A 17,308-nucleotide genomic window follows, 5' to 3' on the forward strand; every position below is an offset into this window, starting at 1 on the left:
ATGCCACAGCACCTTCAGCTAGGAATGGTTGTATGCGACAATGGCACCAACCTTCTCTCCGCCCTCCGACAGGGACACTTGACCCATGTTCCATGTTTGGCACACATTCTGAATTTGGTGGTGCAGCAGTTCTTGAGCAGGTACCCAGGCTTACAGGATCTCCTGAGGCAGGCCAGAAAAGTCTGTGGTCATTTCTGCCGGTCATACAATGCCAGTGCTCGGCTAGCTGACATTGAAAGGGAATGCAACCTGCCCACCAACCGCCTCATTTGTGACATGCCCACCATGTGGAACTTAACGATGGCAATGCTGCAGCGGATGCACACACAGCAGAGGACCATCAATAGTACCTGTGTGAGTATAGCCCAAGGACAGGGTCAGGAGAGCTTGGCTTCTTTTCACCACACCAGTGGCTACTGATCAAGGATGCAGGACTGTCCTGTCACCATTTAATGAGGCCACGAGGATGGCGAGCAGTTATAATGCATGCATCAGTGATACTGTCCCTCTTGTCTTCCTGCTGGAGGCTCGGAGCACACGCTTCGTGGAATAATGGACAGGGCACTTGAGGCAGAACAGCAGGAAGAAGAGGAGGACTTCCTTACCTCTCAAGGCCCCCTTTATCCAAATAGTATTTCTGCGGTCCCGCCAAACACACAGAAAGAAGAGGAGAAGGAGGATTGTGTCAGCATGGACATGGTGGATAACACTCAGCAGCAGTCTTCAAGGGATCATTTTCAGTCCCTCTATTTACTAATTAGGTGACTTCTGAAGGCAATTGGTTCCACTAGATTTTAGGTTAGGGGTATCAGAGTAAAGAGCACTGAATACAAATGTGCCCCCCACACTTTTCACATATTTATTTGTAAAAAAATGTTGAAGACCATTTTTCATTTTCCTTCCACTTCACAATGATGTGCCACTTTGTGTTGGACTAGCACAGGGGTCTCCAAACATTCTAAACAAAGGGCCAGTTTATTGTCCTTCAGACACTTGGAGGGCCGGACTTTGGCCAGCGGGAGTGGAAATTTTCCTGGCATCAGTGGGAGTAAACATCTGGTATTAGGGGGAGGAATAGTGCCTCATTGCTGGTATCATAGGGAGGAATAGTGCCTCATTAGTGGTGTCAGTAGGGATGAGCTTCGTGTTCGAAACGAACGTATGTTCGACTCGAACATTGGTCGTTCGATGAAATTCGAACAAAACGGGTCGTTCGCGCCAAATTCGAGTGAAAAACGCCCCATAATTCACTGCGGCGTTGAGCGCTGATGATTGGCCAAGCATGCTGTATGTCCTGCATGCTTGGTCAATCACAGTGCGCAAAAAACGAAGAGCCATAATTGGCCAAAGCCAGGGTGGCTTTGGCCAATTATGGCTCAGGGGGATTAGTACACGCCCCACACTATAAAAGGCAGCCTGCAAGGTGGCCTCGTGTAGTGTGTTCCGGCTTTGTTAAAGAGAAGATCAGTCAGACAGTTAGAGAGAGAGATAGATAGAGACACAGTGAGGATTGCTGGGATTGCTGGGAGCAGGATGGCATGGTGCTGGAAGTGAGGATTGCTGGGAGCAGGAATGGCAGGGTGCTGGAAGTGAGGATTGCTGGGAGCAGGAATGGCAGGGTGCTGGAAGTGAGGATTGCTGGGAGCAGGATGGCATGGTGCTGGAAGTGAGGATTGCAGGAGAAGTTTGGTTTATGGAGAAAGCAGCAACTTTTAAGGTATTTTTATTTTGTTTTTGAGCAGCCATTAAAAAGGTCAGGGCAAGCACAAAGGGGGTGGGGTCAGGGGAGGAGCCAAGGTGGCGGCAAAATAAGGTTTCGCCTAGGGTGTCAAAAATCCTTGCACCAGCCCTGAACACGTGCCACTACTACTATAGACACCCAGCAGGTGTGATATATAAAGGAATTTTTCAATTTTTTTTTCACTTTAAGCATCATTAAAATCGCTGCTCCAGAAAAAACGACCGTTTTTAAAACTTTTTTTTCCATTGATACATGTTCCCTGGGGCAAGACCCGTGTTCTGAACGACGTTTTCCAACATTAAATTAAAGATTGGTCTTTAAAATGATCGTTTTTGAATTCGAACGTTCGAGTCCCATAGAATTCAATGGGGTTCTAAATGTTCGCGCGAACCCGCGGTCTGTTCGAACGTTCTGGTGCGAACCGAACCCGGGTATGTTCGGCTCATCCCTAGGTGTCAGTGGGAGAAATGGTACTCCATTGTCGGTGTCAGATGGCAGAATAGGGTCTCGTATCAGTGGGAGGGATAGTGCCCCAAGGGCCGGATAAAGGCAAGCAAAGGGCCACATCTGGCCCTGGGGCCGCAGTTTGGAGACCCCTGGTCTAGCACATAAAATCCCAATAAAATACATTTACGTTTTTGGTTGTAACATGACAACATGTGGAAAATGTCAAGGGGTAGGAATACTTCTTTCAAGGCACTGTAAGTAATAGAATAGAGACCCAAGCAGAATTCCTAGGAGGGGAAGGGAAAGATATCCTGATTACATGCCTATCTACATGTGAAATAAGTTATTTTTCTAAGCTGCTCCCTGTGTTGCTGTGTACCACAGAAGCTCTCTATACAGACGTAGCTCAGATAGATGAAGCCATCAAGATGGTCGTCCGGACATGCCCCCCTGATTGCACATTTTCAAATGTTTGTTTTTTCTATGCAGTATGTGTTGCTCTTGTAATACTTATTTTAATTTAAAAAAATAAAAAAAGATACATGTTATCCAGTTTAGTTATTGATAGAAATGTTATGTTTTTATCTTCCAGTGTGGAAACCTCCAAAAAAAAATTGGATGGTAAACATGCTTACCCCGCTGATCTATACGGTTGTGTTCCTCGTGGCTCTTCCTCTCAATATCATGGCAATCATCATATTCCTGGTGAAGATGAAGGTCAGGAAGCCGGCAGTGGTCTACATGCTCAACCTCGCCACTGCAGATGTCCTCTTTGTTAGCGTCCTGCCCTTTCAAATTGTCTACCGATTTTTAGAAAATAACTGGCTCATTGGAGAAGGAATGTGTCGCTTTGTCACGGCAGCATACTACTGTAACATGTACTGCTCCATCCTGCTCATGACAAGTATCAGCGTTGACCGGTTCCTGGCCGTAGTTTACCCGGTGCAGTCTATCTCCTGGCGCACAGTGACCCGAGCCTGGCTGGTGTGTGGTGTCATCTGGGTCATCTCATTGGCCAGCACTGTGCCCCTTCTCATATATAAACAATCAGTTCGTATGCTAAATATCACAACGTGTCATGATAATAAGAACGTTTATGTTCGTCGTGGTTATTATTTTTACTATTTTACCACTCTTATCTCACTTTTCTTTTTCTTGCCATTATTCATTACAACTTTTTGTTACATTGGAACCATCTGCAGTCTCAGCAGATCAAAATTTGATCGTACCCATAAGAGATTGCGAGCTATTCGTCTATGCGTGGTTGTGCTGAGTGTGTTTGTCCTTTGCTTTGGCCCCACCAATGTCCTCTATTTTATCCACTATGTGAAAGTGTATGCGTATTCGGAAGGCTCTCTGCATTATACCTACATCCTCTGTGCCAGTATCAGCAGCATAAACTGTTGTCTGGATCCTCTTATCTATTATTTAGGATCCTCCCAGTGTCAGAGATACGTCTACAGCTTGATGCGTTATAAGAAAGGTCATCGCCCTCCTTTAAAGCCAAAACAGATCCCTATAAACAACGAACAGACAACTGAAAGCTCTTTTTAACCATTTACCTACTGGGCACGTATACCCCTCAATGCCCAGACCAATTTTCAGCTTTCACCACATTCCCCGTACACACGGCCGGATTTTCCGATGGAAAAAGTCAACACAAAAGTTTCAACAGCGAATGTTCATTCGCTGTTGTAACACACCTAGGTGGGCTCCGGTTGCACTCTCTGTGACCCAAGCCCACCCTGTTTTGAAGCCTATTAGAGCCTATGGTTATAATCAGGTGCTTCAAAAACAAATAAGCCCAGCCACTGTAAATCAGGCACCCGGTGCCCTAAAAGGGGCTGAACGCATGAATAGGGGGTGGCCGTGTATAGACTCATCGTATGCATGAATCTATTCATTATGCAATTAGGGGGTGGCGAGGAGAGAGGAAGCGGCACCCAGGTGCCCCTAATGGATGGGCCACGACTGATGGGATGGTCTTGGTAGACTATACCATTGGGAACATAATACACCTTTAATTTCTTTATTGGACACAAATTATTTTTAGCCAGGGAAAGAGGCTTTTTAGATGGGCAAAAAAAAAAAAGAGGAAATATTGTTACAGGATGTGGTAAAAGGGAATAGAATTTGCACGTTTGCTGAAATTTCACAAAATTGGGGAAGTATGCCACTGGACAGATGGAGGTACAAACAATTGCAGCACTTTACACAATCACTACCACAGCCATTGCGGGGAAAAGGTAATATAAAGTTAATAGAGGAATTGTTCTGCTCCCTTCTGTGTCTAAAGCAAAGTATATCTTAAATATTTAAAATACAGATAAAGCAAGCAGAACCTAAAATATCCACCATATTTGGGGAAATGGGAAGAGGAAATAGGAGCTATCCTAGATGAGAAATATAGGAGGTGTCATGATCACTTAGTGCCACTGTTCCTTATTCCAGCACCCAGGTGTTTGCTGTTGCTTTTCACCTGTCTGTGTTCACCTGTAAGGTGATTGATCTGGTCAGTCACCTGATATAAGCCAACTGAACACTCTATCACTTGCTTGTGATAGAGAAAGTTATCTGCATTGTTCCTGTTCTAGCCTCCCGTTTGTCTGCCTTGCTTTGCTGTTGGATTTCCCTGTGTATGACCCGGATCGGATATTGGACTATTCCCTGAACTCAGCCTGCCTTATTACCTGGACCGTCTTAGAACCACACTATCTGTCTGCTAAACTGCAAGTAGTCTGTTGTTTGCTCTGTTCGCGTGCCCTAGTGTGGTGGTCAGGCATTGTGTATAAGTCCTGGAGACAACCAAGTACCAACAACCCTGCTTGTCTTAAGGAAAGGGGGGCTGCTATAGGTAAAGCACACAGTAGCTAGCTATAGTGTCTGACCACTTGCATTGAGGTAGACATGACATTTGTGACATTATCACAAGCCTTTAACAAAATTTTCCATCAAGATGGATTCTGCAAAGGCCCGTTTGTTTGCTGAGGAAATATGTGCAAACTGACACCCAAGTCCAGAACTTGTCTTTGCGTGTAAACGCACCTTCAGCAGTAACGCAGGGGCCAGTGCCCAAAGTTAACCCTCCTGATCATTTTTCTGGTGACCCCCATGTGTTTTCTAACCTTAAAAATTGTTGTATGCTATAATTTAACCTTAAACAACACTCTGGTTCTGAAGCGCAGCGGGTCAGCCTGATTATTACATGGTTGCGGGGGATCCCCAGTCTTGGGCTTTTAGTCTCTCCACAGATGACCCAGCCAGAGGGTCTGTTGAATAATTTTTCAAGGCCCTGTGTTTATTCTATGATGATCCTGATCGTACCCACTGGATTACCCCTACTTTTGCCTGCCGCTAAACTCCCTTGGGACGCACAGCTAGGCTAACTTGTCCGCAAGTTCTACTGTTGCTACATCTAGTGTTGCGATTCAGACAGTTGCTACACCTGGCGATACGGCCCAGTCGACCACTGCATCAATTATGCCAGTCCAGCCTATGCCCATTGAACTTTCTGCTTTTTCTTATTCTGGACTCTACGGTAATTGTCGTTTTCTACTAGGACATTCCCCGTCCACGAAAGGCAGCAAGGCCTTTGTTACCGGCTTTTGACACTGTTGGTGTGTTCCATGTGGAATATTGAATAACTTTGGACAATTCACCCGTGCGCAGGAGTTTGTTTTCGTTTTGTGTACTTCTTCCTGTTATCCCTGCTCCGGCGCTGTGATTGGCCGGAGCGGCAACGACATCACTCCCGCACATGCGCGCGGGACCAGTAGGTACCGGCTCATTCGCAAAATCACAGCATTAACCCCGATAATGCCATTGACAAAAACGGCATTTCAGTGCACCTGCGCCGTAGACATCGGCGTCTGTCATTTCTGCAAATATCTCCTAAACCTTTTAGGTTTGGGAGATATTTGCTGCACCTACAGGTAATCCTTAATCTAGGCTTACCTGTAGGTTAAAGTGGTTGTAAAGTGGTTTACAGCCACTTTAATGTACTCTATACTAATGGGTAGATTCAGGTAGGGGCGCCTAAAAATAGGTCGGCGTAGCCTAGCGTGTTTACACTACGCCGCCTTAAGTAAGAGAGGAAAGTACATGATTCAGAAAGCACTTACCTCCTTACTTAGGGCGGCGTAGTGTAAACACGGCGGGCGTAAGGGCGCCTAATTCAAATGGGTTGGGGGGGGCGTGTTTAATGCTAATGAGGCTTGACCTCACGTTTTTTTACGTTTTAACTTACTGCGCATGCGCCGGGCGCCTACATTTCCCAGGACGCATTGCGGCTAAGTACGCCGTACGGGCCTATTGATTTTGACGCGGACGTAAACGATGTAACTCCCGATTCGCGGACGACTTGCGCAAACGACGTAAAAAGTTCGAACCTCGCGGCGGGAACGGCGGCCATACTTTAACATTGTTATTCCACCTCATAGGTGGAATAACTTTAGGCCGCCTAAGGCCTTACGGAAACGACGTTAATCGACTGCGGCGGGCTCGCGTACGTTCGGGAATCGGCGTAAAAGCTCATTTACATAATGTACGCCTGCCGCAATGGAAGCGCCACCTAGCGGCCATCCAAAAAATTTGCAAGCTAAGATAGAACGGCGCAAGCCGTCCTATCTTAGCTTTGTTTAAGCGTATCTCTGTTTGAGCATACGCTTAAACAAACGCCGGCGTAGATTCAGAGTTAGGCCGGCTTATCTACTGATAAGCCGGCCTAACTCTTTGTGAATCTACCTAATAGTGTGCTGGAAAAGTTTTGATATTGCACTATGGATAACTGTTTATAAGCTTTGATCTCTTTTATACTTTGTTATTGTTTATTTGATATACACCCTGTGATGTATCCGTTTGTACCTTTTATTGTTTCTCTCTGGTTTCTTGTTGTTTTATTTTTGGAACTAATAAAAACCACAATTACAAAAAAAAAGTAAAGTATAATTATAGGCATTTATTTCAGGATAGACCAAGTAGGCAGAAGAAATTAGAAGACAACCATTCATCTCTATATACAAAGTATAACCACAATGGCCAGTGAGGAGGAAGTGATGCATGAAGATAGAATATGCACTACATTACTGAAAGAATCTTTGTCACTATTTCGGATGTGTTTTTTGAGATGTGGCATAACTTATGATCTGTGGTAACTCATCTTACATAGTCATTGCAATAAATAACTGGGATTATCTTATACAGTATTTCATGGCCTCCTATTAACCACTTCAATATGGGGCTTTTATACCCACCTCAATACCGGGCCTATTCTGGCACTTCTCTCCTACATGTACAAATCATCATTCTTTTGCTAGAAAATTACTCAGAACCCCCAAACATTATATATGTTTTTTTAGCAGACACCCTAGGGAATAAAACGACGATCATTGCAACGTTTTATCTTGCACGGTATTTGCGCAATAATTTTTCAAACACCTTTTTTTGGAAAACAATTGTTTCATGAATTAAAAAAAATAACAAAACAGTAAAGTTAGCCCAATTTTTTTGTAAAATATGAACGATTATGTTACACCAAGTAAATAGATACCTAACATGTCATGCATTAAAATTGTGCACACTCATGGAATGGCGCCAAACTTTGGTACTTAAAAATCTCCATAGGCAACGCTTTGAATTTTTTTTACAGGTTATCAGTTTAGATTTACAGAGGATATCTAGTGCTATAATTGTTGCTGGCAGAAAACAAAAGAAGGAGGGGGATGGGAAGGGAAGGAAAAACACAAAACTAGGGATGATCAGAAAGGAAAAGACAAAGGAAAGAGGGAGAGGGAAGGAGGACAAGATACACAAGGAAAGCACTCACATTGGCCGCATCCGTAATGATAAGAATATAGAACAGTACCCCTTCAAGAAGAGTGGGCAAAATCGGACTTTGAGGCTCGTGGAAGTATAAAAAATATATATTTTATTACATAAATTTACAAAATGTACACTAACAATGGTATAATGGAATGCAACTGATAACAATCACAATACAACCATTCAGAACAAGAGAATAGTGAAAGAATCCTATTGAAGTCGCCAATTGTTGCTGGCACTCTAACGCACGCGGCGATACCTCACATATGTGGTTTAAACGGCGTTTACATATGTCGGTGGGACTTACGTGTGTGTTCACTTCTGTGCGCGAGCTACCGGGGACAGGGGTCTTTTAATTTTTTTTTTTATTCTTTTATATATTTTTTTACTTATTTATTTTTTTACACTTTTTCTTTAATTTTTTTTTAACTTTTATTCGTATTACAAGGAATGTAAACAGCCCTTGTAATAAGAAATGTGTGTGACAGGTCCTCTTTATGGAGAGATGCGGGGTCAATAAGACCCTGCATCTCTCCTCCAGGCTGGAAAGCATGAGATCGGTGAAAAAAATTGATTAGTGTTGCTTACTTACTTAGTTTACTTACGGGTACCCGGGCGTGACGTCATCACATCGCGCCCGGGCCTCCGACGGTCATAGAGATGACTGGGGACCATCTGGTCACCAGTCATCTCTATGCTTCCTGCCTGCACCGGATGATTCTTTCTCCGGGCCTCCGATGGCACGGGAGAGCCCGGAGAAGCACCAGATGGAGGCGGGAGGGGGGATGTCCCCTCCCGCCGCCTATAAGAACAATGAAGCTGCGGAACCGCCGCTATGATCATTCTTATGTTGCACAGAATCACCGGCACTAACGAATGATATCTGAATGATGCCTCTAGCTGCAGGCATCATTCAGATATCCCCCCACAAAGCCCAGGACGTCATATGACGTCCACCCAGGATGGGAGATCCCCTCTGTGGACGCCAAATGACTATGGGCGGGTATTGAAGTGGTTAAAACATGAGTGTTGCAGGACTCAAATATAATTACATCCAGTTTTCTCTTAGTCCTCTGTCAGTTAAGGTGGTTGTAAAATGCATTGTATGCATTGAGATAAAAAGCATTCTGTGTGCATCACCCCCAGCCCCCTTAATACAGGCATACCCCATTTTTAAGTACACCATGGGGTTTATTTACTAAAGCTGGAAAGTGCAAAGCCAGGCTCACCTCTGCACAGAAACCAATGAGCTTCTAACCCCAGCTTGTTCATTTAAGCTTTGGTAATAAAACCTGGAAGCTTGTTGGTTTCTATGCAGAAGTGAGCCTGATTTTGCACTTTGCAGCTTTAGTAAATAAACCTCATTGTGTACTTAAAAGTGGGGTATGCTTGTACTTACCTGAGCCCCATCTAGATCCAGAAATGTTGCAGGAGTGTCTCAGCTGCCCGGGACAACCCTCCTCATTGGCTGAGGGAGCAGAGTGGCGCCATTGGCTCCCACTGCTGTCAATCAAAGTCAGTCAGCCAATGAGGAAAGAAAGGGGGAGGGGCAGGACCATGGCTCAGTGCCTGAATGGACACAGGGAGCTGTCGCTCGGATCGGGTGCCCCCATAGCAAGCTGCTTGCTGTGGGGGCACTGAACAGGAGGGAGGGGCCAGGAGCACCAAAGAGGGACCCAAGAAGAGGAGGATCGGGGGTGCTCTATGAAAAACTTTAACACAGAGCAGGTAAGTATAAGACATTTGTTATTTTTACCATTAAAAAAACAAGACTCTGGTTTAATTTAAAGTCCACCTAATGCAGCTTCCTGTGATGAGGTTGAAATTAGTAGGCTTGCATGTAGGCTATGCCTGTTTGCACCACAATGGGATGATCCTCCCCCCCCCCATTTCTTTCCCCTTATTTCTCTCTCTTTCTCACCCGCCCTCCCCTATCTTTCTGTCCCCCTCTCTCTCTCCCTCCCACTCTCAAATCTCCCTTCTCATTTCTCCTCCTATGATTTCATCCCTACTTTTTCTCCCCTCCCTCTTGCCTTCTCTCTTGCCTCTCGTCCTCCTTTTCTCTCCTTCTTCCTCCCTCTCTCTAATTCCTCCTTCTTTCCTCCTCCTTCTCTCACTCCCTGTCTCCCCCATGTATCCCCATCCCTCTTCCTTCTTCCTTTATCCCCTTCCCTCCCTCTCTGTCCACCCCCTCTTCCTCCCTCTCTTCCTCTCTCTCTCTCCTACCTCCTTCTTTTTATCTTTTCTCCTTCTCCTTTTTCTCCCCTCCCTCTTTCCTTCCCTCTTGCCCCTCTCCCTCCGTTTCTCTCCTCCTTCCTCCCTCTCTAATTTCACCTTCTTTCTCCTTCTTTACTCCTCCTTCTCTCCCCCATTTGTCCCCACCCCTCTTCCTTCTTCCATTATCCCATTCCCTCCCTCCTTCTCTGTCCATCCCCTCTTCCTCCCTCCCTTCCTCTCTCTCTCTCTCTCTCTCTCTCTCTCTCTCTCTCTCTCCTACCTCCTTTCTTTTACCTTTTCTCCTCCTTTTTCTCCACTGCTTTCTCACTTTCCCCCCCCCCCCCCCACCCACAGTTTTTCTCCCTCTCCCATCCTAATCCCTCTCTCTTATTTTCTCCCTACTTCTCTTCCCATCTCTCTCTCCATCCTTCCTTTCTCCCTCTCGTCCCCCCTTTCTTTCTCCCCTCGCACCTTTTTCCTTCCTTCTCGCTTTCCTCTCGTTTTAAGGGCCACATTTTTAACAACATCATTTGAAACTTCAATAATAACGACATCATTTTGTAACATCTACAGTCAGAAATGTTTATTAAAGCCCAATATTCCCCTGTAATGCACAGTTAAAACATGAATATGTTTCATTTGAGCTTTCTTCCAGACTTAGCGATCACTTTACGTAATCTTGCCCAAAATAGTTGCTGTCCATTCTCATGATCTGGCCAGTCCAGATAGGTCTTCTTATTCAAAAGCTTAGTCAGTCTATGGTAATACTGCAGCTCTTCTCTAGAGATCTTATCAAGGAATATCATAATCAAAGAATCCTTACTCTCTGTTAGTAGCTTGAACGTTGCCATCCTCATTTCTAGGGAACACCAATTACTCTGCAAGTAATTATTGGTAATAATACAGACCGTCCATCTGCTGTTATAGATACTGTCCATAATGTTCTCCATAATGTCTCTGCCGATCTCAAAATCCCGGTTATGGATACACACTTTGAAGTTTGGAGGACCATTCTGCTCCAGGTTGGGAAGAAGTTGCTCTGTGACCCAAAGCTCATCGTTTGAGTTGTAAGACACAAAAACATCATATTCATACTCGTCTTTGTGCTGGAGCCTATGGTTCAGCCAGCATTTAACCGTGTAGACTATGTAGAGAATATACCACCGGATACTTTCATGGAAAAGAGATAGGCACATAAACAACAGTGTGCTAAAAAAACTCAGTACAAACATTATAAAATCCAAATCACTCCGACAACTGTTGTTTAGGAAAAATATAAAATTCATCCTGACATCCTTGACGAGACATTTTTGATGGTAAAAATTAATGGCAGATACACGTGTGTTAGATTCCAGCCATGAGAGAAATCCGTTGAACTTACAACTACAGGGAAAAGTCGTCTGCAAAAAATAAATGTACTTCAAGTTGGGCATTGAATCAAATACGATGGACTCAACCTCTTGCATGTTCTGATTTTCAATGATGAGAAATTCCAGATCCTGCAAATCACTAAAAACATCTTTGGAATCCAAGCGATCTATTCCAGAATTGTTTAAATGTAAAACTTTGAGCTGTGATAGTCTTTGAAAGATTGTATTGGTGTTTATCTGATTATATTTAATGGTTTTATCAGTATCGTGCAAATAAAGGAACTTTAATGATGGTACGTCTTTCAACGAGTTGATAAGAGCACTACTATTAGAAACGTCCTGTGGGTTTCCAGAGTAATACAGTTTTTCAAGTTTTGTAAAACTGGCAAGTGGGCTCCATTCTGCATCAGTATTTTCAAAGTATATGGCGTTTTCCAAACGTAACTCTTTAGCTTCAGAGAATGGAGCACAACTGAGGACTATGTTGGGTGAATCTATTTGTAAGCTCTCGAGAAAAGGAAAAACATCTAAAACGTCACTTGTCAGGAGTAAAATATTGGTCTTTACTGAGATATTTTTTAAGAACCTTTGTATATTACTCCACCAAGACAAATCAATATTAAAATCATAGGTCACCTTTATATCTTCAAGAATGACATTTCTAAATGCTTGTGAATAAAACGTCTCTACCACATTTTCGTATAAATTTAAATCTCTTACCGAAAACAAATTGGAAAATGTATATTCGCCAATTCTGAATAGGTTGTTGTGTTGAAGATTCAAAATCTGTAATTGATCCAACCCATCAAAGGCAAAGTCAGCGATGTGATTAATTTTGTTGCTCTCCAGGGATAAGCTCTTAAGTTCTTTTAAGCATGCAAACTGTCCCTTTTGTAGACTAAGTAAATAGTTTAAAGATGCGTTTAGGTAAACCAGCTTCCACATCTGCACAGATTCGTTATTGCAAAGCTTTAAACTTTCCAGGTTATTAAATGATAAATCCAGTTCCAGCAAATCAGATAAATGTTGCATTCGTTTTACCCCAATCTTATTCAAGTCATTGCCCGATAAATTTAACTTCTTTAAGTTTTTACAGGAGCCTCCGAAAGTGTCAATTTTACGCATGGAAGAAAACATGAGAAGAAGTTCCTCTGATTTAAAATGAGAAGCACTAGCGCAGATTTTAAATATATCAAGTCCAGAGTATTGTAATGAAATTGTTTTGATTGTCTTAATACCTGATTTATAGAGTTGTTCAATTTCAATGCCAGTTCTGTCAGCAGTAAAACGCTCCAGATGTGGAAAGTTGCAGAGAGATTTAGGTTCAGTGATGGCTAATCGGCTGGTGCTCAGGTCAAGGTGGCTGATGTTGAAATCTACCAACTGCCCATAACTTGTAGGATTTTGTGAAGTAAGACAATCAGCTTTTCTAAGTTCATTAATATCATTGCCAATTACGGAAAGTTTTTTTAAGGTTTTTGAATATTCCTAGTGATGCTGTTACTTCAGAGAGATATCTGATGTTGTTATTTTCCAATATAAGATTGTCCAAGAGATGTAGATGGTTGAATAGTGAAGAGTTGAATGCTGATAACTGTATATGAGATATTTTCAGTTCTTGCAGTGAATTTAATCCATAAAAAGTATCCTCATGAAATGTAATGTTTTTAGACATAGATTCTGCCTGGATCCAGAGAATGGTAAGTTGAGGAAGACTGCTGAAGGTACCAGGTTGGAGTTCAACATCCCTTGTTACTATGTAGAGAGCATTCAGTCTTGTGAATCGAGAGAAGACTCCAGTTTCCAGGGTCGCTCCACTATAGTCGGTTAGGCAAAGCCAATCTGTTTCCGGTGGGGCGTCTTTCAGCGCCAAGTGAAGGTTTTCCACCTGGTCACAATGGACTGCAATGGAAAAATTTAATTCCTCAAATCCCCCACAACTGTCAAACTTCACATCCAGGAACTGTGAATAATATTTCTTTTCAAGAACCTGACAGTTCTGTCTTAGGAGAGATTGGCAAAAAGAACAAGAAGAAATCAAGCAAAGAAGCTGTGAGAAAACCGAGTTGTAGATATTCATGATGACTTTTGTGGTCGGTATGTAGAGCCTACTGTGAAAATTAGCTGACATAAAGACTTGAATCGTGTTCAAGATATATTTATCTGAGCATACTTCCCTTTCCTAATTATGCAAAATAAGCAACGCTGAACAGGAAATACACCCACAATATGTTCAAAGGAAGATTCAAGTCTCACTTTAAACATAACCTATACTGATTAAATGTCACGTGGATACTGTCAGAAGCGTTTATTTATCAGGGGGATTATATTGTCTAATCAATAAAGGCTTGGCAAATGAAATACCGTTTTAACACCCAGAAATGGGTAACTAGTCGAATTTTTACAGGGAACACTGCATTAGAGAAGTGAGGGGAGCATCTTAACTACTTGGGAACCGCTAGCCGTCAATCGACGGCTACAGCGCGGATCCCAAAATCCAAGTGGACGTCAATTGACGTCCGCCCCTTTGGGCGGTCCCCGCGCGCGCTCCAGAGCGCGCATCGGGGAAAATCTGTGTTGGCCGTGTCCCTTGGACACAGCCAATTACAGATCGCCGCGAACGGCCAATCAGAGTGGCCGTTTGCGATGCGATCTGTGCAGCCAATGAGAGATGATCTCATATGTAAACATATGAGATCATCTCTCATTGCGGTTTTACACAGAGACAGCGGTGCTGTCTCTGGACAGGAGACCGATCTGTGTCTCTTGTACATAGAGACACAGATCGGTCACCTCCCCCCCAGTCACCCCCCTCCACCTACAGTTAGAACACTTTATAGGAAACATATTTAACCCCTTCCTCACCCCCTAGTGTTAACCCCTTCAATGCCAGTCACATTTATACTGTAATTAGTGCATATTTATAGCACTGATCGCAGTATAAATGTGAATGGCGCCAAAAATGTGTCCGATGTGTCCGCCATAACGTCGCAGTCCCAATAAAAATCGCAGATCGCCGCCATTTCTAGTAAAAAAATTAATAATAAAAAATAATAATTCTGTCCCCTATTTTGTAAGCGCTATAACTTTTGCGCAAACCAGTCGCTTATTGCGATTTTTTTTTTTTTTTTTTTTTACCAAAAATATGTAGAAGAATACATATCGGCCTAAACTGAGAAAAAAAATAGTTTTTTTTTTTAAATTGGGATATTTATTATAGCAAGAAGTAAAAAATATTGTATTTTTTCAAAATTGTTGCACTTTTTTGTTTATAGCGCAAAAAATAAAAACCGCACAGGCGATCAAATACCACCAAAAGAAAGCTCTACTTGTGAGGAAAAAAGGACGTCAATTTTGTTTGGGAGCCACGTCGCACGACCGCGCAATTGTTAGTTAAAGCGACGCAGTGCCGAAAGCTGAAATTTCACCTGGGCAGGAGGGGGTATATGTGCCCAGTAAGCAAGTGGTTAAAGTGGAGGTTCCCCCTCAAAAAAAATTCTAACAATACATTCAGAAGACTGATTACACTGCGGGTAGGCTGGTCTTTTTTTTTTTTTTTTCGTACATACCTCGATATCGCCGTTTCATCCCTCGGCTTCCGGGTATGATTCTTGTGGGGCTGGGCATTCCTAGTTGATTGACGTTCCTCCGACCGACGCATACTTGACGTCACGACTTTCCGAAAGAAGCCGAACGTCGCTGCGCTGGCGCCGTATAGAGCCTGCGCAATGACGTTCGGCTTCTTTCGGAAAGTCGTGACGCGCAGTATGCGCCGGTCGGAGGAACGTCAATCAACTAGGTCCAGCAAGAATCATACCCGGAAGCCGAGGGATGAAACGGCGATAACGAGGTATGTACGAAAAAAAAAAAAACCCAGCCTACCCGCAGTGTAATCAGTCTTCTGAATGTATTGTTAGAATTTTTTTTTAGGGGGAACCTCCACTTTAACTCTGGGGGAAAAGTATTAGGCCTCGTACACACAATAGGATCGCTAGAGGAGAACGGTCTGAAGGACCACTTTCATCAGTCCAAACCGATCGTGTGTAGGCCCCATAGGTTATTTAAAGTGGAGGTTCACCCGGAAATGACAATTTTTAACCTTAGATTGATGCTCATTTTGTCTAGGGGAATCGGCTAGTTTTTTTAAAATCAAAGCTGTACTTACCGTTTTAGAGAGCGATCTTCTCCGCCGCTTCCGGGTATGGGCTGCGGGACTGGGCGTTCCTATTTAATTGACAGTCTTCCGACAGGCTTCCGACGGTCGCATCCATCGCGTCACGATTTTCTGAAAGTAGCCGAACGTCAGTGCGCAGGCGCCGTATAGAGCCGCACCGACATTCGGCTTCTTTCGGCTACTCGTGACGCGATAGATGCGACCGTCGGAAGCCTGTCGGAAGACTGTCAATCATACCCGGAAGCGGCGGAGAAGATCGCTCTCTAAAACGGTAAGTACAGCTTCGATTTTAAAAAAACTAGCCGATTCCCCTAGACAAAATGAGCATCAATCTAAGGTTAACATTTTTTTTTAGGGTGAACTCCCGCTTTAACCTTCGGTCAAAAAAATGAGAACTTGCTTTAAAATTGAACCGATGGACGCCTAACCGATAGGTCAAAACTGATCGTTAGTATGCAAAAGCATCGGTTAAAAATCCACGCATGCTCAGAATCAAGTCGACGCATGCTTGGAAGCATTGAACTTCGTTTTTTTCAGCACGTCGTTGTGTTTTGCATCACCGCTTTCTGACAGGGTCGGTTAATTAACCGATGGTGTGTAGGCGCGACGGACCATCAGTCAGCTTCATCGGTTAACCGATGAAGAACGGTCCTTCGGACCGTTCTCATCGGATGGACTGATCCTGTGTACGAGGCTTTAGGATTTGATGAAGGCAGCAGGATGTGTAAAGAAGCCTTGGACCTGTAGTGCATCGATTGTTGTAGATTTATATGTCTACATAGATCAGCCTTTCTCAATCTTTGCAACACAGAAACACCCTTAACTTTCCAGGCTCAGGGAACTTCTGCTAAAAATAACTGTATCTACAACTCAAGATACATTAGTGTGTTGGTCAGAGAGAGGAATGCTCCTTAAGCCGCGTACACACGATCGGTTAAAACGATGAGAACGGTCTGATGAGCCGTTTTCATCGGTCCAAACCGTTTGTGTGTGGGCGCCATCGGTTATTTATCCATCGGTTAAAAAAAAGCCTACTTGTTTTAAATTTAACCGATGGATTCCTAACCGATAGGAAAAAAAAAACGATCGTTAGTAGGCACGACCATCGGTTAAAAATCCACGCATGCTCAGAATCAAGTTGACACATGCTTGGAAGCATTGAACTTAATTTTTTTTCAGCACGTTGTTGTGTTTTACGTCACTACGTTCTGACACGATCGTTTTTTTAACCGATGGTGTGTAGGCACGACTGACCATTAGTCAGGGCATTACACTTGTGGTCATTAGGAAGAATTATCCCCTTACAGATAGCTAAAACGATAAATGGTGTCGTAGGAACTTTTCTGAGCAGCAGAAATTGCTCATTGCTCAAGGAACCCCTAGCAACCTTTGGAGGTAAGCTAGGGTTCAATGCAGGGCTTTTTTTTCTCAGAAAATAGGTGCAGGAACTCAACAGTAGATGATCTACAAAAACCCTCCTCCACCCCACGCACACAATTTCTCCAACAGTGGAAGGTTCTTATACCGGGAGTGCATTAT

The 17,308-nt window shown here is 43.5% G+C and overlaps 2 protein-coding genes across 2 annotated transcripts; one reads left to right on the forward strand and one right to left on the reverse strand.

Moving 5' to 3' along the window:
- The first annotated feature begins 2,784 nt into the window (after positions 1 to 2,784).
- Positions 2,785 to 6,101, forward strand: LOC120933635 (proteinase-activated receptor 1-like). Its single transcript, XM_040346947.1, has one exon. The coding sequence runs from the start codon at positions 2,807 to 2,809 to the stop codon at positions 3,740 to 3,742; it is 936 nt and encodes a 311-aa protein (XP_040202881.1). The 5' UTR covers positions 2,785 to 2,806; the 3' UTR covers positions 3,743 to 6,101.
- Positions 6,102 to 10,781: 4,680 nt separating this feature from the next.
- Positions 10,782 to 12,751, reverse strand: LOC120933636 (toll-like receptor 13). The gene has a single exon (XM_040346948.1). The coding sequence runs from the start codon at positions 12,730 to 12,732 to the stop codon at positions 10,861 to 10,863; it is 1,872 nt and encodes a 623-aa protein (XP_040202882.1). The 5' UTR covers positions 12,733 to 12,751; the 3' UTR covers positions 10,782 to 10,860.
- Positions 12,752 to 17,308: the final 4,557 nt, after the last annotated feature.

This window comes from Rana temporaria, chromosome 3, assembly GCF_905171775.1.
Source record: "Rana temporaria chromosome 3, aRanTem1.1, whole genome shotgun sequence".
Classification (NCBI taxonomy): domain Eukaryota; kingdom Metazoa; phylum Chordata; class Amphibia; order Anura; family Ranidae; genus Rana; species Rana temporaria.

Excerpts from the sequence above, each read along its gene's own strand:
- LOC120933635 (XM_040346947.1), top strand. The coding sequence starts at position 2,807 with ATGGTAAACATGCTTACCCCGCTGATCTATACGGTTGTGTTCCTCGTG.
- LOC120933636 (XM_040346948.1), bottom strand. The coding sequence starts at position 12,732 with ATGTTTTCTTCCATGCGTAAAATTGACACTTTCGGAGGCTCCTGTAAA.